Source organism: Cyphomyrmex costatus, unplaced genomic scaffold, assembly GCF_001594065.2.
Source record: "Cyphomyrmex costatus isolate MS0001 unplaced genomic scaffold, Ccosl1.0 scaffold45, whole genome shotgun sequence".
NCBI lineage: Eukaryota > Metazoa > Arthropoda > Insecta > Hymenoptera > Formicidae > Cyphomyrmex > Cyphomyrmex costatus.
The window spans coordinates 57,127-83,504 of NW_017278747.1; the positions used below are offsets into that span (position 1 = coordinate 57,127).

Below are 26,378 nucleotides of genomic sequence, written 5' to 3' on the forward strand. Positions count from 1 at the left end.
TCATGAAATTCTGAATGTGAAAGCTAAAACACTCTGTCTATCAAATCTAAGATTGTTCTTTTTTTTCTGAGACATGGGGTGTTGAGAATAAAAATTCTGGAATCTACCTGAAAAAGGTAGGTTTCTGAAACCAATCAAATTTTAAATAATCTTTATTATTGAAAATTGTGATATCTAAAAAATCAATTTCGTCTCCTCTTATTTCTATAGTAAATTGTAATCTCGGATGGTATGCGTTAAAACTTTGAAATATTTTTGTAGATTCCGAGGAGGGAAAACAAATAAGAATGTCATCTGAAATAAAATTGTATCAAAAATTTTAATTTCTTCAACACCCAAGTCTCTAGTTTCTGCATCACTAAACTTTCAAATATATAATTTCTAGAATATATTAAATTATAATTTAGAATGTAATTATTGCACTTTTCTTACCGTGCCGACTCCTAACTAGCCCCTTAAAATATTATTGTATATAGTTTTAATTATAAGAAGTCCATGAGAGATATATTATTCTATTAATAAAATTACTTTTATATACATATTTTATATTACTGTATATATTTGAAAAAAATCAGTCATCTCTTTTCTTCCTTCAGTTCGCGTTTTCTAGATCGTTCTATCAAAATTAAGATCGAGATATCTTATTGCTTGAATCGTTTTATGGTGTCCATAACGCGATACGTAGCTTTCGAAGTAGAGAAGCGTCCGTAACTAGATATGAAAGGACGCAGGGGGAAGAGCCAGGGAATAAAAATCCAGGTATTGAGTTACCGACGGCGAGGACGAAGAGGTCAGAGGACACGAGAATCTTCTAGGGGCGAAATCAGACTGGAAGGCAATCGGATATTATGTAAGCAAGAAATAGCTGACGTAGCTAAGTATCCTGTATAGAGTCCTCATTACGTTAGAGGTATAACGTACGAGGGTTTACGTTGCATCCGAACGACGCCGTTACATTCCGACCTTCGTGACACTATATCCTCGAGCATACATCGCGAAAAAGCAAACTACAAATCGCGACGATAATAAAAAAAAAAAAAAAGAAATAGAAAAAATAACAAAAGTAATAAATGTGTAGGAAAAAGTAATAAAAGTAACACTACATAACGCATATTTTTTTTTATATCGCAGATTAAATAATAAATCAGATTACGGCACGTTATTTCTTGTAGTATTCTAGCGAACTTAATTTCACAGTTAGACGCTTATACCTTGGCGCGATAATAACTATGTTATCGTCGCATTAACATTCTTGTTCACCTGTGCTTTTGTTTCCTTTGACCGCTCTAATCTCTGCCCTCTCGGCTTTGCAATACTTATTATTTCATACAGAAAGCTCAACAGTTACCCGTGCAGCGTATGTATTTGCGCATATGGCCAACCGCGCCAGATGTGCAAGCATTACGCGCATTGCAATTAGCATTATTTATGACTTCGAACTTTTCATCTTTTTCAATCATCATTATGAAATACATTTAAAAAAAGTTAAAGATTAAAAATTAATTTTCTGTTGCTAACTTTTCAAATATAGTATTCAATGGTATTCTCAATGATCAATGTTTATACGTATAATTTCGTTTAAATAGAAAACTAGCGGTTAGTATGGATCTGTATCAATTTTAAATAATATAAAATAGTCAAAATGTATTTAAAAAATGTGCTGTGCGCGTATACTGATCTAAAAGAAAAGTTTTTGGATCAACCAGATTAATTTAGGGATGGCCACGTGCGCGATCTTTCAGGATGATGCACGCAGCTCTTACGGTACTTTTGCATCGACATATACGAAAGTATACACCGAGAGAAATATATAGTTCTTCTATAGGTAGGAGGAGACAGATGTCTGGCACGGTTAAACTTAAATCACAGCCAGCAAGATGAACTCGCGGATGAAACACTCGAGGTCGCGGTATGTTAAAAGGAGAGCGTGTCTCGTTGCCGGTCTGCTAGAACGAAGTCCGGATGGTGTGGCATGTGTAACCACAAGCTTTAGCCCCTGAAAAGCCACTTAAACTCTCTAAACTTTCCCTCCCCGACTGATACATCCTTCAGAGATGCATCTTTCTCTTTCTATTCATTTCTCTTGATAATGTCTTAGTTATTTTAATTTTTATTACATGTATCTATAATTATATTATAATATAGGTAGTTAAAAAATAGTAATATAGGATAATCTAAAAGTCAAAACACAAAATTTTTTTACAATATATGCGATATTAGAACTTTTTAAAACACTTGAAGTGTGTTTCTTCACAATTTTTAAATTTATTAAAAGAAAAAATGTAAAATTATAATAAAAAAATCCTCAAAAAAATTAATGGAGATGTAGTAAAAAAACATTTAATAGAGGCGTCTTCAGGTTCGACAAGATATTTTCAACTTTGATTCATTGCTTTCTCAACATGACGAACTTTTATGTCAAGCGGATAAAGAAGTCCGGTCGACCTTTGAATCTTGAGAAGACACATTTATCTTGGTGTCATTATTAGTATCTAAAATAAATGATCGAGACGCGTCGGTTTAACGTTCAATGTACTTGTCAAGCGTTATCAATGAAATGAGTCTTAATTATTGCCGAAAATACGGACAGAAAAAGGAGAGCAAGTTGGGGGCGCAGGAGGTGAAGCACATCATAAGTAACGAGTTGTGTTGCCATATCAACCTCGGTCGTGAACTTGAGCTTGCATAAGAACTAAAATTAATTGCAGACATGACACCAAGGAGGTATTTAAAAAAAGTTTTATGTCTTAATCCAACTTATCGAACTTATCCTTTACGTTACATGCCGCACGAACGTGATATTACATTGCCATAAATCTTCGATCGACTTAAAAACATTATGATTTTAATTTACATCAGATGATCGTGTTTTCAAAAATGTATAACTGATAAACTTTTCAAATTTCAATCGATGCTTACGATTTCATTTAATCTTACAGAATATCGATTAAACAAAATACAACTTCGCTGAAAGTTTGCAGCACGATTTAATTATAATATCTCGGAGAAAAACTTATATTGGGAATATGTGAGCCTTTCACATTCCTAAAGTTGAATGATACGAGTTTGCGATTGCGTTTTATTAGTCGGTATTCGATTAGATACTTAACACCTGAAAATTATCATAAACTGACGTACATCTGATAGATACAGCCCTATCGTTACCTCTATATCGCGCATAGATACAACTAGATTAGACCTAGGTGTTCATGTAACCTAGGTCATGGTCATATCAATGCCTTCTTCGCCGCGTGACGTCGTGCTGAAACAGGTGTCACGGACCAATCGCCGAGACATAAAGGTACATTAGGACGACGCTCTTTCACGGTTATTATACGCCCGAAATCGTTAACGATAAAGAAGTTGAAATAGGAATGCTTCCACGAAGCAAAAGAATGTTTCACGGTAATTGTACTGAATCATCGCTTTCGAGAAAATAGCAGGTACATTCTCTTCTAAAGTGTCCTAAATAAATTCCCAGACAAAACCCAAGAGTTTTAAGGTAAAAAAGATTGAAATAAAATATTTCGTTTTTTTTCTTATATTAAGATGATGAATTAATATGAATGAATTGTAAAATTATTACAAAATAAGAAAAATATATTTATAAAGAATAATATATATAAAATAATAAATAATTATTTCCTCTCCCTAATAAAGATATGTTGGATCCTATATATACAATGCATAATTTAAATTAGCGAGATAATCGAAAGGAGTATCATAAAATGACTGATTGTGATTGGAAAAGAGAGTTCATTGGTACTTATTAGTTAATCTGCTCCCGACAGGCCAACAAAACATAACAAAACCGCGAATTCATATCGCGGATTCTCGTTTACAAAGTCGACATGTCAGTGGTCAACAGGCAGCGACCCATGCGAAAGATAAATTTTTAGTCTCTCCCGATAACGATGGAAATTCATAAGATACACACCATCTATCCTATCGATCATCTAATATTTATTTAACGGCACTCGTAAATAAAGTTATGCGCTAGCTAAAAAAGTCGCATGAGAAATATTGCCTCCAGGGATGCTGTCAAGTAAGGGGATACCGAAACACGATCTTTGAGTGGTTTACTGGAACAACCCTAATTTAGTACCGTGAACGAGAATTAGTCACAACTATGCGATTATCCGTGACACCCAAGCCGATTTCGTCTCCATACTGAATTTTCCACGTCTAGCGAAGCATCGAATCCTTTTTTTAGTTATTTATGACTACTGTAATACGATCAGTGCGACAGTTTAAATTACTGTCAATTCATCATTCGCGGAAAAGCAAAATACTTCGCTGCTCGTAGGAATCGTACAAATTATGAAAATATCCTATATCGAATGGATTTCGGTAAGAACAACATCGTTATACTGTCCAATAAATCTAGAGCCGACGGAAAAATAATTCCTCAATTACAGGTGAGAATTAAAAAAAAAAAAAAATAAAAGTAGAATCTTCTTTTGTTTTCTCTTATCTTTTTAATTGATCAAGTACAGAATTCGAGATAAGTCCGAAGAAGCATCATGTATGTATCTACACACAACACGCCCACCGATCACGAATGATGATACCCATGTCGCTACACGCCGATGCAACGTGGGATGCCACCTCATGTCGTTTAGCGCCGGCGCTCATTTATTCCTATATACAGTCGCAGATACGCGCGATGAAAAATTGTCGCATCAAAGGACACCGCCCACTTGAGAAACGCACGATAGGCGCGCCGACGCATACGACCAGAGGAGTCTCTGCTCTCTGGTTCCTCAAGAACCTCCTCGAATGAGGGTCGCGCGCAGGATCTTACAGATCAGTCACTTTCAAACTGCCTGTACCCATGTTACCCTGCACTTTGCGGTTTCATATTTCGAACTGCTATATGAGTACTGCTATATTAAGAATTAGTTGAAAAAATATCGAATTGGAAAAAGAATTGAAAAAGCTTTAATCGATAAAGCTCCAGTCCCCACTGGGCATCTATCGCGTTATTTATAATCATGATAAAAACGTATACGTATATAAATAAATTCGATCGATAAATATTAGCAAACACACATTTTCAAAAGTGTCGAGAATAAAATCAAATTGTCAACAAAATATCTAAACAAAAATTTTTAATTTTTCTAAGGATGACTTTATAAACTCAATTAATATCCTAGCTGTTATATAAGATAGAAAATAACAATTCCAATACATTATCATAAAGTGCTGGAGTATCATTAATAAGTTACGAAGAATGTTTCTCATCAAATTCCACAGATCAAATAAAATGGTCAACACACGTTCACGTTATCACAACGATAGCCGGCCGGTTTTTGCAATTTTCTTGCCGGAGACACGAACCCTGTGATTTGACAATCTAAATCGTGAGAATATACGACGATCGCACTACAAATATCGATGCGACGAATTTTAGAAGCGGACAAATTATAAACGAATTTATTATCGTCAGGTATATTTAACAAGGATTTTTCATGATTTTTTCAATAATAGCATTAAAATAAAAAGAATGAGAGATTATCAACTTGTATACCTAGTTATAGGTACATGTACGACATTTTTTTTTAATACGATTCTTCGCACAGTACATTGAGCAATTTTTATTATGTAACCTTTCTTAATACTTGTGAATCTTGATTAATTGTAATCATCTCTTTAATTATATATTTGCAAAAAAACAATTTTTTACTTTTAAGATTATAATTAATAGAATTACTTTTTTCGTAAACATGCATTTTTATTGAGAAGAAAGAGCTTAATAATTTCCATATACTTATTTCTGTCTCTAAGAATTAAGCATTATAAAGAGTTCTTTTAATTTATAACTCTAATTCCTAATTATAGATATTTAATTCTACCCTCTCACAATAATAGAAATAGCACTATTCTACGCTGCTTGATTGATAAAAAGATACTTACTTGCAGTCAAACTTGCAGCGGCACTGATTTGCGTCGGTGCTGTTGCTGGATTAACAGTCTGCCGTCTCGATGGTGTGCCATATTGCGTCGTTAAAGCATCAGTTGTAGGAGACGCATACGTCCAAGAAGTAGCTTCTACGGCGGAGACAGCGGCGGTCCCAGTGGTATTCTGTTGAGAGGATGAATACGGTGGACTACTATAACCCCGAAAACTTGACCGAGTACCGAAAGGTGTTTGTGAAAACGCCGGTAGAGATTGATGGGACACTGTGCCCGAAGATTTGCTCCCGTAATCCTCAGAAATGGACAGTCCGGTGCTCAGGCCTGTAACTGTCAACGAAAAAACTATATCATAAACAAAGAGATTCCAGAAACTTACAAACTTCATTCTTTGAAGAATTCCGTTTTTTTTTTCGCTAACTTAAAGATCATATTTAAAACTTCCAAACTTTTAAGAGCTTCTTCATTATGTTCACTGACATTGTTATTCGCGCACGAACGTTGTAAAAATCATTTTATAAGGGGATGCTGGAGTTACCGATGGAACGCACGTTTCGTATTTCTTATGTCATTTCGTTTTCCTTATACAGAATAAAAATTCCTTCTTCAGAATAAAAGGAAAACACAAATAAATGCGAAAAAGTACAAATTGGTATGAGGATCTCTCAAAAATTATAATTACAGTTTTCTGTTACCATGTAGATTTTCTTTTTTTACATATACGTAGATATATATACAAATGCAAACATATATCCAAACAAAAGATACTTTCCCGTATATAATTTGACTAATTTATAAGAGTATCATGAGACTTTCAAATTATGATTTTGAAGCTTACAAGAGAAATGGTATGAGAAATACGATTTGAGTATACATAACCTCACAAGCGATATATAGGATATAGCAGAACAAGAAATGTACGTAACGTTTTACTTAATGGCTTACTTAATGTACGTAATGTTTTACGTATGTAAATATTTTCTTGATGTATGTAATATTTTAATTGGAATTAACAATCTGTTTTATCGACATCGATTAAGTTTGGCTGTTTCTCCAGTATCGCCATAAGATGCACTGACGCGACGTAAACACGATTATTGGATTGTATGTATCTTTATGATACCTACCCTGCGCATTCCAAAGTTGAGGCGACGACGTGAGCTCAGTGGGGCTGCTCGTCATGTAAGGAAGAGTATAGGTTCCTCCGGTTCCAGCCACAGTACCCATCGCACCCACACCACTCATCGGCCGATATAACGAGGAACTATAACAGTAAAACTTACATATATAATAGAACATAGAAAATAATACCCCATAGTATTTGGTTAGTCTAAAATATGCCGTTTTTTTTAGCAATATCGATAGAGTGATATGAACATAAGTGTTGTTTATTCAGTTTGTTTAGAAGTGAAAACGAAAACATATAAACTGACTTGATACATTTATACTAGTATCATCATTCCGCCTGAAAAAGCTTGTCGTAAAACTTTGTAAATTTTCATATTCAGTATATCTTATATACGATATTAGAATTAAAAAAAATTAGCGCAATAACTAATTGGAATTGTAAGAAAACTACATTTGTCTCTTCGGCATCGCTACTTCTCTCGCACCGCGATGTTTATGTTGAAATAATATTTAATCGAGTTTTTTTTCAATTTAACAAAGGAACTGAATATACATTTAATTATTAACCCCTTCGATGCAGGAAATTTCAGTACAAAAGGCACACTGCAGGTATAGTAACCGACGCTGGATGGATGACCACAGCGATTACTTGTCAGCACATATTCTTTAAAGAACATCTTAGAAGTTGATACGCTCTGAATTGTTTAACTTAACTATTTTAACAAAGAAAGATTTTCATCGGTTCCTATTTTTTATACATCAATATTATAAAAATAAACATTAAATATAAAATATCCAGCATGAATATTTTGTTGTCAAACAATCGTTGACAAAATAAATGTTGAAAGCTTATAGATGCTCTTATCCATCGCAAGCAACGTTAATTCAATAACTATATAGGCGCTAATAATAAGTAAAATAACAGAACTTAATTAAGTATCTATAAACGCTAATGAAAAGGTTACATAAAAACAGTGTGAATCGCGATTCATGTGCTTCACGTATTTCACTTTGTAGATCACGTTTCGCGAATAAATACGCCCCCTACCCATGGGATTTGTGGATCACTGCCGAGGCGGCATGTATACCTCACGAATCGATCGTTCGGATCAATCATTCGACCCTAGAGAATTACTTTCATTTTTATTACAAATCACACACGTATACATGACGCTAGATCGCGTATATATACACTTATAAATTAAATAATTAATCACACAAACTTATAATCTATTAACATTTTTTCAACTTCGGGCTAATATTAAAAAAGAGAGGAATTCTAAATAAAAAATAAAAAAATAATTGATACGAAGAATACTTAATTACTATACGCTATAGTACGAAAAAAATATAAAGATTTTTCTACTAATTTACGTAAATATATATCTTTGTAACCGATAACAGAGTATTATCGTATTATTATCATACATAATACATACATTGGAAAAATTCACCGTTCCGTGTCGAATACACCGGAAAGTAACCGTCGCGGGAGAGCGGAAACCGTGGTTTGAGTCATAATGCGGGCGCGTGCCCGAACCGAAGAACGGAAGAACACCCTTTTTGCCTTCCTCGCGTCTCCTACTTATATACGGATGACCCTCATCATATGAAAGTCCGCAACGACACGGCTACTCCATTACCATTGCCATTACCATTACGAGTTGTTTATACCTGGTTTCGGCTCGACGGCCACTCGAACGCGCAGCAGGATTCTACCTGAACCTGAACGGAATGACATAACGAGCCTTCAGACAGCGAATTATGTGTCTCCGCTTAAGCGCATTTTTCAAAGTAACACCTTATCTTCGGCGGGGAATGTCGACGAATCCTCTGGATAAAATTTTCCGAAAATTCCAATTGTTACGGTAGTCAAGGATGATGACGTGGTACGTCAGGTTTATTTGTGATTTCGCGAAAAATATAGCGATTATGTTTAAATATTGAGAAATGTTTTACATTTATATTTCTCAAAAACCATAATTTAAATAATTTTTTTTTATTTACTTTGTCTTTTAATTAGATATAATAATATGGAATTACATATTTATAAAATACGATTATTCATAAAATCGTTGTTGACTTTAATTTAAATTAATGTATTTGAGCTCTCTATGTGTAGTATGGTAAATCTCGGTAGATTATTTTTCATCTAACAATAAATCTTTTCTGGCGGAGAGTCTTTTGATACGTATAATTATGCGCAAAAAAAAGTCGTTTTTTGTGCCATCATCGATGCGCTCATCTGATGCATACCACGCGTGCATCGCGCACGTGCATTTTATCTCCGAGCGTATTAACGTGCCCCAAACAAAGTAAAGAAACGGTTGACATAAAACAAACGAAAGCATTACTGTATGCTCGCAGTGATGTCAATACGGATGCGGCCTTGAACAGTCGCGCGGTGGCCCGGGCACGTTTCTGCGTACTGGTACGTGTCCACAGATACCTTTGCGATCGCTCTCGCGATGGCAACGATTACCACGAGATACTTCTCACGTGGCATCCTTCAAACTCACCGCGTCAATCGACAAAGAAAAATGGAGACACCGATAAGCGCGTGCAATTTCATTAAAAATTAAACGAAACCTGTGATATGCTAAATGTTACAATAGAGATATACATAGAGGACAAAAATATATAATGTATAATAATATAAATATATGCGGAATATATAAATATAAATGTAAAATATATTATATATATATATATATATTATACATATATATATATTAATATAAATATATAATATAAATATATGCGGAATAAATAAAATATGTCACACACGCACGATCGCACGCACGCACGCAGACATAAACTGTAAAAAAAGACAATCTCAGAAGAATGCAAACTTTATTTAGATATGGCGATAAATATATCTCGTAATGTTCGTGTGTGTGTGTGTGTGTGTGTGTGTGTGACATAATTTATTAATTAATTTGATTCTTAATGTTTTTTTAATCTTTAAGTTAATAAATTTTTTTAAATAAAAATTTGGTATTTTATACACACATATGCACATTATTCGCACGTGAATGCTAGACGAAAACTGCGACTCGCATGCAAAAATGCATATTCAGCATATTATTCTTGATTGCCAGTAGAGTTGTGACGAATATAAAATTTGCAGGCTAACAGTGAACTCGACACCCGATGTGGCCCGACCTTTCAGGAAATCTGCTTAGACGATTTATATTTACATAACGTTAAGGTAGGTTATGACACGAACGACAAGTTGATATCGACGACGATCGAAACGAAAATATTTTCAACGATGCAAAAGAAGACAGATTCGGAAACGAATCTGTTTTTTTTTTTTATAAAATGAAGCAAGGAGGGTAGATAATAATTTGTAAATAAAATTTAAATCTTTTCGATCAGCACACATGACGATTGTAATTTTAAATATTCCGTAAAAAAGTAATAAATTTCAAAGTTTTAAATTGATTATATCAATAAAGAAAAATCTTATATCGAAAAATAAAATCTGACATTATTTGCATTTTCGATCTCAAGTAGGAGTTACGTGCATTTTACATCGGTAATGTAAATACCGGTGAATGAGAGTCGTCTAACGGTTTCGATTGTCTTAGGATATGTCGTACGTCTGACACGAGCTCAGCGGGCACGAGGATGCGTCTTAAGTGCATCGGTTAAGTGCGATGGAACGTCCGATGCAATACGAGTGCATCAGGAGTAAGACCGTTCTCCGTGAAACTGGTTGCTCGTATCCTGAATGGTTGTGTACCAGGTGCAATCGGGTACTTTGTAAACCACTAATACGAGAGGAAATGGTATTAAATGGGCACGCGCTGCGTGCAATTGCACACCCGGTGCAACGATGCGCACGATCCGTCTCGCTAATGCGTTTCGCAATGTAAACGACCGATGGTGGCGAGGCGAAAGGTGGATACCTTCCTTCGACAAACTATGAAAGGTTGCAGAAATAGCGAAAAAATACACAATACGTCCCATGATCACCAAATATTGATTAAGTCCTAAATAAATAAAATTACAATTCTAAACTCTTTAAAAAATATAACATTTATAGAAAACTAGAATAACATATTTACAGTAAAAATTTTGATTATATATTGTAATTATTCAGAGCACCAATTAATGTGTATAATATTAAAAATAAATTTCCTAAACATTAAAAAAAATAGACAAAGAATGCAATGTAAATTTCTATCTGTTTAACTTATGAACAAATGGAGAGAGAGAGAGAGAGTATTTCTTGTGGCCTATAATTTGCTCTCGATAAACACGAATGTTCAATGACGTAACATCATCCTAACAGGAATCGAGGGCGATTTTATGGTCAGCGCTCGAATGTATGTGTGCGCGTACGTTCTATGCGTAACGATTGCACGGGAAGCTCAATAGCAGATATCGAGTTTCTTATTCTAAGAACCCCCGTAATACTTTTAATTATTACCGCCGCCCACGAACCGCCTGCAGTAATCTCGAGATCTCGAACTGTTCCTCCTACAACTCTTTCTTCAAATATTAGGAGTGTGCATTAATTTTAAAGAATTTTTTGATAAAAATACGGCTAGTGGCCTTCAAACGTCTGGAAATCGTTGATCGATCAACATTTAATGATTCTACAAAGTCTTCTTGCGTTTGATTCGGGTCTTGATCGAATAAAGCTTCTACTTCCTCATCTTCGAACTTTTTCGGCTGCCCTGAACGTTCCTTGTTTTTCGTGTCAAAATCACCTTTTTTTATAGCGTCGAAACCAATACTCACATTGAAATCGATGGAATATAATCACCATAAGTTTCCGATAGCATTCGTTGACTTTCAGCAGCACTTTTCTTCAAATGGAAGCAAAAAAGTAAACCTTCTCGCAAATTGTGTTTTGTTGGGACATATTCAATGTTAAAAAAAAACAATATTGTTTACAGTTCGGCAAAATGATACATACTGAAAACTAAATCCACATGATGGTGCTTTGATATGAATGTAGCATAACAATATGGCCCGATGCGATATAGTACTAATTATGCCATCTCTTGGAAATCCTTTAAAATTAATGCACACTCCTAATATAACAATACGAGTATAATAACTGATGATTATTTAGGTAATTCGTCAATGAAATTACGGTCATTTTAATATAATATTAACAACAAATAACAAATTATGACATAATTTGATAACACATTTACTTATGCAGATGTATAAGAATTATTCAATTTTAAAGTAAATGAAGCTTTTGTGAATTAATTTCAATTTTTTCATTGTTTTCCCCCATTCAATGTTCAATGGGGAATTCCAGATCAGCTTGTCAGAATTACAACGTATGCGTATGCGTGTGTGTGTAACAAGTTTATTAAATAAACAAAAGATATAATCGACATAATACGCATACTATTTGCCACCGAAGAAACACGAGGGTTCCGCACGGTTGGTGAGGAGTGCGAATTTCGCGAAATCCAATATAGCGAGTTTAATGTCAACGGGGTTATAGCCCTGCTGCCGTAAGACTATCTGAATCCACCGAGCTGATAAGACGCTTCTCACGATGGCTCACGGAAGAAGGCGGGGTAAACGTAAAGATGAGAATGATAAGCTTACTGATCAAGTACATATTTATATATGCGTTAAAGATAAAAAAAATGCATTTATATTTATCTGGATATCAATGCAGAAGTCGATAGCAAGCTCTAGAATTTTTTCGATAATTGCTAGTACATGAAATTAGGTTTCAAAATATTTAAATACGTGATGAAAGAATATTCTTACATTATGATTGAATAGTATAAATATAAAATGTTTCCATACTTTTCCATCATTTTAAAAAAACATTACAATGTAAGTTTTTAAATAAAATTTCGTTCACTTGTATGAAACTACATTGTCTAAAACTGAATTTTAGAAATCACTGAAGTTTCAATATTAATATTCTAAATTGATTCTCTTTCTTTTTCTAGCTGCACGATAATAAGTTTCTGTAGGAAATTGTTATTACAGAAAATATTATAATTTTAATATAACGAAAAGTCTGTGCTATTTCAAGAATCCTGTAACTCAATAGATATCTTACATGACGAAAGATAAGAAGGGGACCATTTCTTATTTGCTTAGCCATATTGAGATTGTTTAAGATATCACCGCTGATCTTTTTATACGGTCAGGGTTGACAGAGCGCAAGATCAAATCGTGTTAGTATACGAGTTTGATATTTACAGATGCCATACAAACGCGAATAGAGAATTGCATTTTTGATAAGAAGCGTGTACGCACGCGTAAGACCAATGTAAAAGATATATATTAAATATACATTAAGATAAAAGGTTATTTCTTTAAATGGCACATTTCTATCTGCAGGTTGTGATTTAAATATATTATCGAATAAATTAATCATTAAATCAAGTACAGTAGGTAAGTAAAAGACAAAAGCAATATGAATACTGGAACAAGAGAATATAACATTTTGGATTAAAAATTAGATATTAAAAAAAAATGCCAATGTATTAAATGTCAATTGATATCGTTATTATAAAAGATTACAATATTTTCACGCTGTATTTATTTGGCTGTCGTTGTATTGATTATCGCTACTTACTTTATTTTTACTTGACAAGATAAAGCCTGCGTTTTTAAAGAAAATGTATTTAATCGGTGGATTCAATAAAAAAGAAAATATAGGTACGTATACATAATCAAAGTGATTAACTGATTACGTACATTCACGATTATAGGCAAAATAAATAATACATAAAAAAAATAAAATTCAATAAGTAAACAAATATAACATTAATAAGGCTTAATAATAATAAACAAAAGAGGGCTACGAGACTGACAAAGTTGATGTTTAATAATTAATCAAACTTAAATATACATACATATTACAAAGATATTTATACATACATAATTTTTTATTTTAATTAAGATTAATTTATGATACAATTATGTTTATGTATATATAAAATATTTTAATAATTATTAATTGATTTTCTTAACAGAAATTAAACCCAATTTTTAACTTATGATGTTACTAATTTATAAATTTTGGACATCCAATACTCAAGTTTTCAAGATATTGTCAATTTTATATTATTTTATATTAATTTATCTATATGTAACACTCGAGTTTCCGTTGAATTATTATAAATTTTAACATTGAGAATGACTCGATCAAAATCGAAACATTTGTTGTATATTTAATATGTGTATATTTAAGTTTGATTATTAAATATCAACTTTGTCAGACTCGTAGTCCTCTTTTGTTTATTACCAATAATTAAAAATAATTAAAATAGCTTTTTAAATTAATAACGTTTCTTTAGTAATAATTAAATTTAAGTGATTGAATGGCAGCGTCATAAATCCAACTATTATATATAATTATCCAGTATAATATTCAAATTATGCAAATAGTTCGGATCTTAATATTTCAAAACTGAAAGTCGTTAATTTTGAGAGAGAGAGAGAGAGAAATGTTAGACAAAAAATATTACGTTATACATATCTACATGTAATATCAGATTATTATTCATAATGTTGAAGATTATCATCATATAACAAGGGGTTAAAAATATATTTAAAAAATATGTTTTTTTTTCGGCATGTTCTCATCGGTATATATATATATATGTTGCTAATAAGATTAATAAACAAATAATTGGGACACGTTTTCGACTTATCAAAAATTACACATTGTGACCAAAATAAACAATTAACACACATAAAGCATCATTATAAAAAATATAGAAATATCGATCATAAGACAAATTATCAAACGGCCAAAGCACACTAATCATAAAATAAGTTTTTCGTTAGAAAAAAAAAACTCACTGCATCTTAGCGGGCGTAACAAGGTGATAAGCTTCGATTCGATATCTTCTCCTCTTCCTCCGATTATGTTCGCTTTCGTTTTGTCATACGAAGTAAAAAAAAGGCAAAGAAAAAAACAATGTCAGAAAAAAAGGAAAGAACCAGAGAGCGTCCCGTATCTGTCACCGGGCAGACAAGAACTGAACGGAATATAATCTAACAGAGTGCATGAAACGTCGAGCCGAATGGAGTTGTGGAGGACCTCGAAGGTGGTCAGGATTTCCCCTTCTGCAATCGCTTCCCCACTCGAAGAGACCCTCCTGCGGTGACGGATAATTATCCCCACTTGTTATTTTCTACATATTTTCCCCTCCTCCAGATATCACCGACGCGATCACATTTCGTAGTGTACCCCGACTTTGCCTTCTCTGACTGTGAGTCTGTCACGAAAGATCCCCACCATCGTTATCGACCACTTAAGACGCCCCACTGTTTGACGTTCTCCACCGATTACGCCTCGTGGAAAATACTTACTTTCGTCCTGTCTCGAGAGACTGCCGTTGCGATTATAGACCAAAGACGTAACATTTTTTTATCTCTCTCTCTCTCTCTCTCTCTCTCTCTCTCTCTCTCTCTCTCTCTCTCTCTCTCATCTTTCCCTCCTGTTTCTCTCAAAATTAACGAATTTCAGTTTTGAAATACAAGTACATATATCTACATAATTTCGATTTGAATAACATACTACATTGTAATATTATATTATTATACATATTGAATTCATTGTTCTTGAATTTATAACGCTACATCCAATCACTTAAATTTTTGTTATTTTTTTTATCATTAAAAATTATTTACTATTATCCAAAATGGATTATTATAGCTATCTATTTTTCTTAAACTGATATATAAGATTTGTGAAACATAAGCGCTTTATTCGTATTTCTGTTCTCTCGTCTGATAACAATTGTTATTTGCTCATTATTGATAACTAATTACTAGCTCTCCATAGGTATTCGTATAAAAATTACTCCCATCACTCGTTTTCTACCAATTAACGTTTGATGCTAAACGCTGTTATTTGAAGATCCGAGTTAAAGAAAATGATTTTCAGAGCATCTAAATAATAATCACATTGATATGTTATATGTAAGACTATTCAAAGATAAATAAACTAAAATAAGAATATAAATGTTATTTTTTTATTTAAATGATCTTAAATACTTTGGAAATTTTATAAAAGATTTGATTATTCTATGTCTATTTTAATCTATGTCTGAAAGATTATTTTTGTCACTTTTTTCATAAAAGAGTAGCCACTATTTCCTTTTTCTTTTGTCAATAACTGAATAATAATGCTGGGTATTTAGAGTTTTAAAATAAACGTTACAATTAGACAAAGATAATTATTTTGAATGACAAATTAGTGCTTGTCAGGATGTTACGTGTAAAGCTAAATCTACCACGTGTCGCTTCCGCGGACATGCTCACATCGATAGACTACCGTCCGTGGTAAAGACAAACAAATTGAAATCGTCTTTAGGTGTAGATACAGCTGCATATTGCACGCGCCTCGTGATACCTTGAGATTAGTACAATATAATATATACACAATATATATAATTATTTTAAATAAAAAAATTGTATAGTCGTTATAAAATTGAGTAAAATATTTAACGAAATTGATTTATTCATTGAAACTTACAGTTTTATTATTATATATTATAGTTTTTATTATAAAATTATTAAATATTCTATAAAAAAGAAATAAAGTTTTATATAATATCACAATTAAAAAATTTAGAAAAGATATATGTAAACGATATTACAATAAATATACTGAGAATTCACAACAGAAAATAATAAAGTTAAACGATACAAGTTCGTTCTGGTACGAAGGGTTTCGTTCTATGTGATTCGGAGAAAACATCGTGGATGTATTTATGAACTGTAAGCTTTCTCAAATTATTCATAAACTTTGCAACATCAATGATTACAATTTATATGCTATAAATTTTTTAATTACTCAAATCATATACATATAAAATATTACCTATTATAATTGAAATGTAGAAAAAGAAAAGGATAGAAAGAAGAAATTTTAATTATTTTTTCATTACATTATTTTATTATATTACTTTTTTATATGTTCTATTATATTAACTAATTAACTCGTCATCATGATATAACTAATTCTTTATTTCATTTTCGATTTTAAGATTGCTGTTATACAGTGTCATATATTTCTGAGATATTTCAGACAATAACAAACAATTACTACAATCAAGATTAGCATTATCTGATATCAGTAAAATCACTTCTTTTGATGACCTATTAATGACAAGTAATTTTTATTTGCAGAATATAAGACGTAACTATCAGACGATTGCATAACAGAACAATTTCTTTGCATTAGCGCAATCTCACAATTCATTCAAAAAAGCAGCGAAAACATCAAAAAGAAGTGACGTAAAACGAATCGCGATCTGCACTCGAACTTTTGCTATCAAATTGAAGAGGTCGCAACCCGTGCACGTGTACAGTGCGTGAATTAAGAAATCCGAAATATTTCTTTTTTCTCTCTAGCTTTTTTTTATAGAACTGCAAGGGCTAACAGTCAATGAGAATCTATCGGTACATTGCATTCGTCAATCAATAAAATCTTATCAGATGCAGATCCGGCGTATCAGATAAAACCAGTTATACTGATGGATAAAATCACGGGTAAAATAAAATTGGAGTATTATAAGTATATCGAAGGAAGATTATTAATCGCCTTCCTTGCTGTTAATGACACATTTCTCAAAAATAATTTTTTTTTTTTTATGAATTTTTATTGAATCGCGAATTCTTATTTGCCAAAGGTGCGATATTTCCTTTATACATTCCCATTTATTGTCACGTAATAAAGATAAATCCAACAGTTATTGTGCGCACAAATGCGCGCCGATCAAATGAATCAACATAGAACCATGGATATGACGCACGATGCCTTTGATGCGAGTCTTGCGATGCGAGCAATCTGTCTCGTTCCCTTCCCGGAATCAGAGAGTCGCAAACAATACGATCCAATGCTTGGATCATTTTGATCGGTGACTGAACCCTTATCGTCAGCAAGCATCGACTATAAAGAAAAAAGCGCGAAATCCGCGAGTGGAACTGTGTCCCTCATTCGTTATTTAATTCAATCATCACGGTATTGTTATTATATTTAAATGCCGGCATCTCTCTTATAGTTTAATCTTTGTATTAATTTTTTCCATAAAAAAAGAAACAGAAAAATATTGAAGTATGGACTAATTACTAAAACTGAAACAACCAAGACGATCAAAAACTAAGGGAAATGGAGAATATCGAGAGTAAGAGAGAGAATCCGGATGAAAAGAGACGACTTTAGGATCTCTAGTACCTAAATTCATATTTCAGGCTCGTGCCTGAGATAAATCAACAAACACAGCAATGAGGGTGGGGACAATCTTCGCTTTCATATGGTTGTTAGCATAGGGTCAGGCAGTCTTCCGACGGTTATGCTTTGTTTCGGGCTGTATATTAAGTATTGCCTACGCACACAAACCTGCGTGAAACGGAATAGCTCTTAAAGCTTGCGAGTAAATATTTTTGCGCACAGGAAAGTACGTTTGCATGGATGCAACAGTCTGGGTATACGTCTTGGATAACGTTTGATCATACCGCACACTTTCGATAAAAATTATATTTTAAAATAAATATTCTTGTATATCGTTGACACCGAGAATTGCAAGCTAACTAGTTCGATCTATATTAATACTCAACCGACCTGTTCTCTTATTAAAATAAATCATTGTACATTCCACAGACACGGTAAGTGCGAACGAATTTTCGGTAAATGATGAACTTCAAGTGAACAATTTTCTATGCGAAACGACACGTTAACCGCAGTCTCGCGCAAAAAGAAAAATACGTTGCAACGAACGATGCATATACAATTTTGACATTACATTGCTATTGATTTTTAAACTGATCTCCTAACAATAAAACGCCACAACTCTATACGCACCGCTTGAAAAGATACGCGACGAAAATATTTGTCCAGCACTAGATTATTCACTGATTTATTCAATTCTCAGCACTAAAACAATTTCACCCTTAGAAGAACAAGCGTTTGTTTTTTTTCAAGACGAAGAAAGAAATGTAGCTTCTCACATCTGCGTTCCCATAACGGGAAATAGACAGTTTTAAAGAGTTAATTCCGTTCACTATATAATCTAACACATTCGTCCGTGCAACGATAACGATAACGATTACTAACCTGGAGAGCGGACCACTGGGCGAATGCGGCGCGGAGGGGCCTTGATCGTGTTGGTCCTGATGGTGATGAGGGGTACCAGCGGCGTGATGCGTGTAGATCGAGTCGATGTACAGCTGATCGGATACACGCTCGGCTTCCTGCATTCCGTGATTGGTTTGCACCGACGGCGGTGGTTGCATGGCCGTGAGATGCGTAAAAGATTGCAATCTGCCCTGATCAGTGGGACTGTAACCGGTCTCCTGGGCTTGGCGATGTGGCGATGAGAGACTCTGTTCATCGTGCGGACTATGGCTGGAGGTCGGAGAGCCACCGACGGTCCTCACTGACGGAGAACCACCGCTAGTTGGAGGAGCTCCGCCAGCGCGAATTTGATGTTGCAGATAAGGTTCCTCGGACAATACATCCTCCAAGTGATGCGACGTATGATGATGATGATGATGATGGTGGTGATGATGATGATTGCTCCCACCGTTACTGGATGTAGTGTTTGACGAAGTGAGATTCGGGAAGAGTACACCTAAATAATCACCCCGTGCACCTCTCATGGCCGCGGTGATGCTGCTAACCCCTCGATCTACGTCCTCGTCAGTTTCTTGATGATGTTGCTGTGGATCATCTAGATGACGGTGAGCGACGGATGATAGAGTGGTATGCTGATGCACCTCGGATAAATGATGGTGATGCTGTTGTTGATGGTGATGATGGTCCGTTGTGGTTGATGAAAGTGTCTCGGTTCCGTAACGATGCATCGTGGAGTGAGGCATGTGACTGCCGGCACGGCGTCCCTCCGACGCGATGGAGACCTCCGTCGGGTGCTGGTTATCCCCTCCCTCGGGAACCGGGACGTCTCTAGCCCCAAGCTGAACATACTGTTGCGCCTGTTGGCGATGGTGTTGCGGTGGTGGCGGCGGTGGCGGCGGCTGCTGCTGCTGCTGCTGCTGCTGTTGTTGACGATGATGGTGTGCGTCATGTTGTTGTTGATGATGTGGTTGGTGGGGCGACTGTGAAACCTGTTGCTGCGGCTGCTGCTCCTCCCTCATATTACCGCCCCCGAAACTTTAAGAGTTAAAAACAAATAGAAAAGACTTTTTTATCAACTAACGTGCAAATATAAAATTACTTTGATTAATAATTTTCATCCATCGATACATTTCAATATACGTGGTAATATACCTACTTATATAATATACTGAAAATATATTTCTGAATTATAATAATAAAAATATCATTGTAGAACAAATTCAATAAAATTAGAAAAGTATAAAGGAAAGAAAGTGAAACGTTATACAAACTGTAAACAGTTATATCTCTCTCTGTTCCGAAACATCCGGAATAAAATACTAATAAAACAATATGTAAATAACATCGTTTTATTATAGTATTTTTTACGTAGGTATACAAAACATTTATCTTGATATTTGATCGAGATATTTATCCTAACATTAACTCACTCACCTCTCATGAATTATATGTGTAGGATGATAGTCGAGCTCATGAAGGGTGTAGCTGGTGTTGGGATCCTCATTGGCATGATCGTCGGCAGCGGCGGCGACGGCAGCGACCGCAATAGCGACTGCTTCGGCACCGGTTGGCTCAACCATGGCGCCATTTTCCATTTCCGGTTGTCCCGCCTCCAGCACGCCCACACCGCTATCCTCCTCTTCAGTCTCCTCGGTCGTCACAAATGCCAGCTGTTGCTGCTGCTGCTGTTGCTCCTGCTGTTGGCCGACTTCGTGTTCGATGACGTCCTCGCTCTTTATCGTCGTCACCACCACTGCTTTGTCCCCCTCCTCCTGTTTAACAATTGCCTCCCTGGTGGATTGCGACGCTGGTTCCGTGGCCCCGACATATCCGATTAAGACTATAGAACCGTCAAACAAATCATTGGATGTCTAGTCCGATAGATTACAAATATATTCATATTTGAAAGATCCTAACTAAGCACGTGCGTTCAAAATATACTTTTCAAGACCATAATAACAAAACCAGAAACTGTGTCTACAATGAGAATTTTAGTATTATCAAGAATATAAGATATATTTTTTTTAACATTTCACATTTAATTGCCACAAACTCTTGCAGGCTCTATTAAGGATATCTCAAAATGTTATGAAAATTATATCATTGCTACTTTATATTTTATATTTTATACAAATTGGTTATTCTATAGTAAAAACAAGTATAATCGATGAATGTTATCAGTTGCATAATTATTTCATAAAATTCCGAAATAAAGACTAATTCCCATACACATTTGCGTATATAGCAATACAAATGCATATCTCTTCATGTGTAAGAGACAAACGGCAAACAACACATTTAAAAAGAAACGTATTTGTTGGTGTCGCATTATCTAGAATTACGGAATCTCTTCTCCAAAAGAAATATAATATTTCCATTTTCCTTTATTTCTCAATAATTATAATTCTATATGTGTAATTTATTATCATGGTTAATTCTTTCTTTGTAAAAAAAAATAATATTAAGCACTGAAAAATGGAGAAGAAAAAACAATGTATCTCTCTCAATATATTTTTCTTATATAAAACATTTATCTCTATATATCTGTATTAAATTAATCGTAAACTTTCTCGAATTGAAATTAAAGTCCCGATTATATGATACCTCGTAAATTTGTAAATTATTAAACAAAAAAATGTTTAGTTTAACTGCAGATAAGTTGAAATAAAAATGGATTATTTCGATTGCATGTCCGTTCTACTTTATAACTTAGTAACCGCGATCGCATAATATCACGCAATAAAAACCGTAAAAGTGTTGAAATCGATTGAGATTCGACAGAGGCGTAGGGTACACCACGTGATGACACCGAGAAACTGTTGCTAGCCGGTGCGTTACAAAAATAACCACGTGCTCTTATCTACGCGTCATTAGTAGTAGGCACACGCACTCACGCATGGATGGACACTGCGTATAAGTAAAAAGAAGCAAGAACGAGAGATGAGAGAGTGATAGAGGAAGAAAGAGAACCGAGGCGGCTAATAAGAGTAAAGAAACGAAGAGAATGGTTTCCCGAGCTGTTCCCTCTCTCTCTCTCTCTCTTGGGACGATAAAAATATTATTTTTAATCGACGAGGGGTTTATGTATTATGTTAGGACCAATGAGCGCATATGTAGCAATTCTAATCTTTAATTTTATCGATTTACTTAAATCTTATAAAATACAATGTGCCAATTCTCGCGAACGTTTTTTATATATGTATAATACATTATAAAAGTAATTGAAACGAAATGCGGCATTATACCTACTGCATGCACGCTCTTAATAGACCATTGTCTGACCTCGAACGATGTAATATGGGTCGATCGTGACGATTTGATGCGTAACTCGATTGTCCACGCGGTCGCTGAGTAATCGGTCGCATGAACGTGCGACACACGAAGAAAAACCCCAGGAATGTCACGTGCGTCCCGCAAATCGATCTGATCCTAGCTCGTGACTTTGTTCATCCGACAAAGTTCAGATATCATTGTGTACGTATATATGACTGATATTTACATAAATAAGTAATAATAAGGCTTTGTATGTATAAAATAATAATATAAATATAAAGAGGTTAAAGAGCCAAATAAATTAACGAACTATTTAATTCAAACATTCAAACATCATACAAACGTTTCGACTCCGATCGAGTCATTTTCAATGTACAAAAATTGTATAAAGTATTTTGAAAGACATATACATATAAGCAACGACGCAAAAAATATAATTAATCGCTTCTTGAAATTCTTCTAAAAAGTAATTTTTAGTCAATAATGATGTCGTGAGCATAATTAATCTAATAGAAAAACAAAAAAATTAACTATATCTTAAATTTAAAACATAAAGTGTAAATATAAAAACTGTTATTTAATCACTGATATTTATTATATATTTCTATATTAAGAAAGAAAAAGGAAAAAAGATCGATTTAAAATTGCTCAAACTGCATTATCATGAATCAACAAGTATATAGGTATTCACGCGATGCAGCACAAAAATTCTTATAACTTTGTTTTATCTGAGGCTTATTATTTGTTCGTTCAAAAAATAATTAAAATTAAAAATAATTAAGAAATCGCAATATATGAAGTTACAGTAATTTTATTTATCTACTATATAACATCTGTATTCACTCTTTTTCTGGTATAGGTTTTATTTTATATGTGAAATATGTATCAATTATATTTTTATGCATGTATGAATTAATTTAAACATTAGTGTAGAAATTAGTATAGAATAATCTGAAGAATTGTACATACACACGTTATTTTTATATGAATCAGAATGATAGAGTATCTTTCCCTCGAGGAATACACGAATTTCAATTTAGCGACGATCTTATTGAAGCTACTATAATACCTATAGCATTCCTGAAAACAGTATATCGATCATTTAACATTGAACCGACCTTATTGACATTACCTAATCGAATTGGAGAGGTCAGGCTCATTGGATTATCGCTGCCGCTTGGCGAATCCTATTAAAAAACATATTTTGCACAAAAGGTTCAAGTACAGTCCGCTTTGACCAACCTCTGAAATAATACGGTTGTACAAGGTAGTCTGACGCGTTACCGATAATACTGCCCGTCAAAGATTACTCTCTTAACATGAATAAATAACATGCGATTATGAGAGTTGTATTTAATTAATTTTAATTTTTCTTTAAGAAAATTTAAATTCGTTTTATTTCTTTATTTTCACTTATGTATAATTGCTTTAAAGAGACAAAATATTTTTTCTAAGAAAACAACCAATATTCCTTTAAAAATTAGTAACAAAAATTTTATTTTATTCAAATAATCTTTTGACAAGAACGCAAAATAAAATATGCTGTAGTGACTAAACAAAATAACTATTAAATATAAGAACTTTGTAAGAACATTCAATAAAAGACTTTAAAAATCGATGGAAAGGAATTAGTCGCCTTTGTTTCATCTACGAGATGTAGAACTGCAACCTCAATTAATCATTCAATGAACAAAATATGCATATGTATGGACATGGTTGCAGCAAAGATCTTTTTCATTGCTACAATATACAAACAATCGATACGGATGACGAAAAATGCGCGTAATATCTACTTTATAAAAGTAAGTAGTATATATGGATAATAAACGCTTTATTACCTCTATTCTTATATACTATTAATAATTTCAAAAACTACACTTGCGCGCACTTCGTGTATTTTTTTTCAATCAACAAATCGAAAAATACAGATTTATTGAAAATAAACGCAAAATAAGTTAAACAGAACAATAATTATACTAAAATAGTATTATAAACAAACGGATCTTGTAAAATATTAATATAAAGAGAGTAATCTACAGAATGTTTCTATTCTCATCTATTTGGAAATTAAAAAACTTATAGAAAGATGTACGCACAAGAAAAAGAGAATAAAACATATTAATTATGAAATTAAAAGTGCGGTAATATATTAATTTAATATAAAAATATAATATTTGAATAATATATTATTATTATATATTATGTTATATTTTATTATATTATATATATATATTACTCTTTATATTAATATTTTATGAGATCCGTTTGTTTTTAATATTATTTTAGTATATAATTATTGTTCTATTTAACTTGTCTTGCATTTGTTTTCAATAAATTTGTATTTTTAAAGTTGTTGATTGAAAAAAAAACACAAAGAGCGCGCAAGTGCGTAGTTTTTGAAATTATTAATAGTATATATAAGAATAGAGATAATAGAGCGTTTATTATCCATCGAGATATACGCGAGAATTAGTGGTACCGTTTTCCTGAACGGTAGCGAGTTTCAGAATCACTGGATGAGCGGAAGAGGTTTTGTACATCGAGGCCAGAGGTTGCTCTTATCTTCCAGACCCCCACAAAAACAGTCTCTGTTATCCGCAATATGAACGAACACAGTACGTATATACATATATCGACGAGATTTATGAAGAGATTTTCAAAGATTGAATAGCCTTTTTATCTTTATCTTTCGAGTTTTGATCTTTTCTCTTTTTATTCCCCTTCTTTCTTTAGTCTCTACTTAACACACAAAACTTATAATTTATAATACGATAAATTTAAATAAACAATTTGTTTAAATGAGAATTATGATAATGAAAATATGTGGCGTGAGTATTCACATTTTATCTTATAGTATTAAAGAAAAAAGAGAAAGAAGACTTGAAAGCAACATACACATCTATAAATAAAGAAACTATATTTACACATTTCACAATTTTGTTAAATTTCCTTCATATACTCATATTAAAATTTCACAAGACAAAATTAAGACGGTTGTATAAGGTTCTATAAGAACAGAGAATGCATTGTGAATAGGTAAATAGGTAAGATGAGGTAAAGTAAAATGGTTAAGTACAATGTACTAGGTATGAGTGTGTCCTGCCTATTTCCGATAAGAAGAAAAAAGCCAGGTGTTTTCGCGTACATCGTCTAAGAGGGTAACATATTCTCGGCATATCATTCGTAAAACTATAATTTATAATCTGCAATCGACATATATGCACGCAAAGAATGCAAAAAATGATTCACAGTGATTGAGTCACCTACATTTGTTCCAAAAGGCACGTATAAAAAAAATAATAAAGAGAAGCGTATGTATCATCTCATGACGATTAACTTATACATATATATACCTATATATATATGGTATATATATATATATATATAATAGACAAAGCGAAAGACGTGTGCAAAACTTGACTGTGTTTTGACCGGTTTTTCTTATTTACGAGATACGTTCATGAATTATGCATTTCGTCTCGGAAATGATACCATTCATATCGCATGATAAGCATTGCCTCTTTGACAGCGACAGCTGTCTTTGCAACGTCAATCGTGCATCATACATCCCGGAAGCAAAACAAACGTCAGTCATTCACCGTCGGTTTTGAAGGAAGTCGTGAGGGTGATGGGGAACTGTAGGATGATTTGATGGACATTTGGAAGGACTCGACTTCAAAGGGCATTGTAAGAGCCAAAATTCAAATAAATTATAATAACATCTAAGTTATGCAGAGACATAAACATATATTAATCAAAGTCCCTTAAATCTAATTAAAAATACTTAAAGTAATCAATTTCCTGGATCGAGCCCTTTTCGGATTATCGCTCGATTTATCGCTTAATAAACCTATATGTAAATAATTCATGATGATTTTTTGCGATATTTAATCCACAGCTTAAGATGTTTAACTGTATATGAACCATAACATAATAGTAGATATAAATTCGAAAAAAGAAAAAAAATTGT

At 33.4% G+C, this 26,378-nt stretch overlaps 1 protein-coding gene across 2 annotated transcripts in view; it reads right to left on the bottom strand.

The window, feature by feature from the left end:
- The window catches only part of LOC108777624 (box A-binding factor), a 75,371-nt gene that overhangs the window by 9,059 nt on the left and 39,934 nt on the right, over nucleotides 1-26,378 (bottom strand). For both annotated transcript variants that reach the window (XM_018544559.1, XM_018544560.1), the window contains 4 exons: nucleotides 20,570-20,975; nucleotides 19,115-20,170; nucleotides 7,044-7,180; nucleotides 5,917-6,246 (listed from right to left, as the gene is read on the bottom strand). In XM_018544559.1, coding sequence (XP_018400061.1) covers nucleotides 5,917-6,246; nucleotides 7,044-7,180; nucleotides 19,115-20,170; nucleotides 20,570-20,975 — 1,929 coding nt within the window. The remainder of the gene's footprint in view (nucleotides 1-5,916; nucleotides 6,247-7,043; nucleotides 7,181-19,114; nucleotides 20,171-20,569; nucleotides 20,976-26,378) is intronic.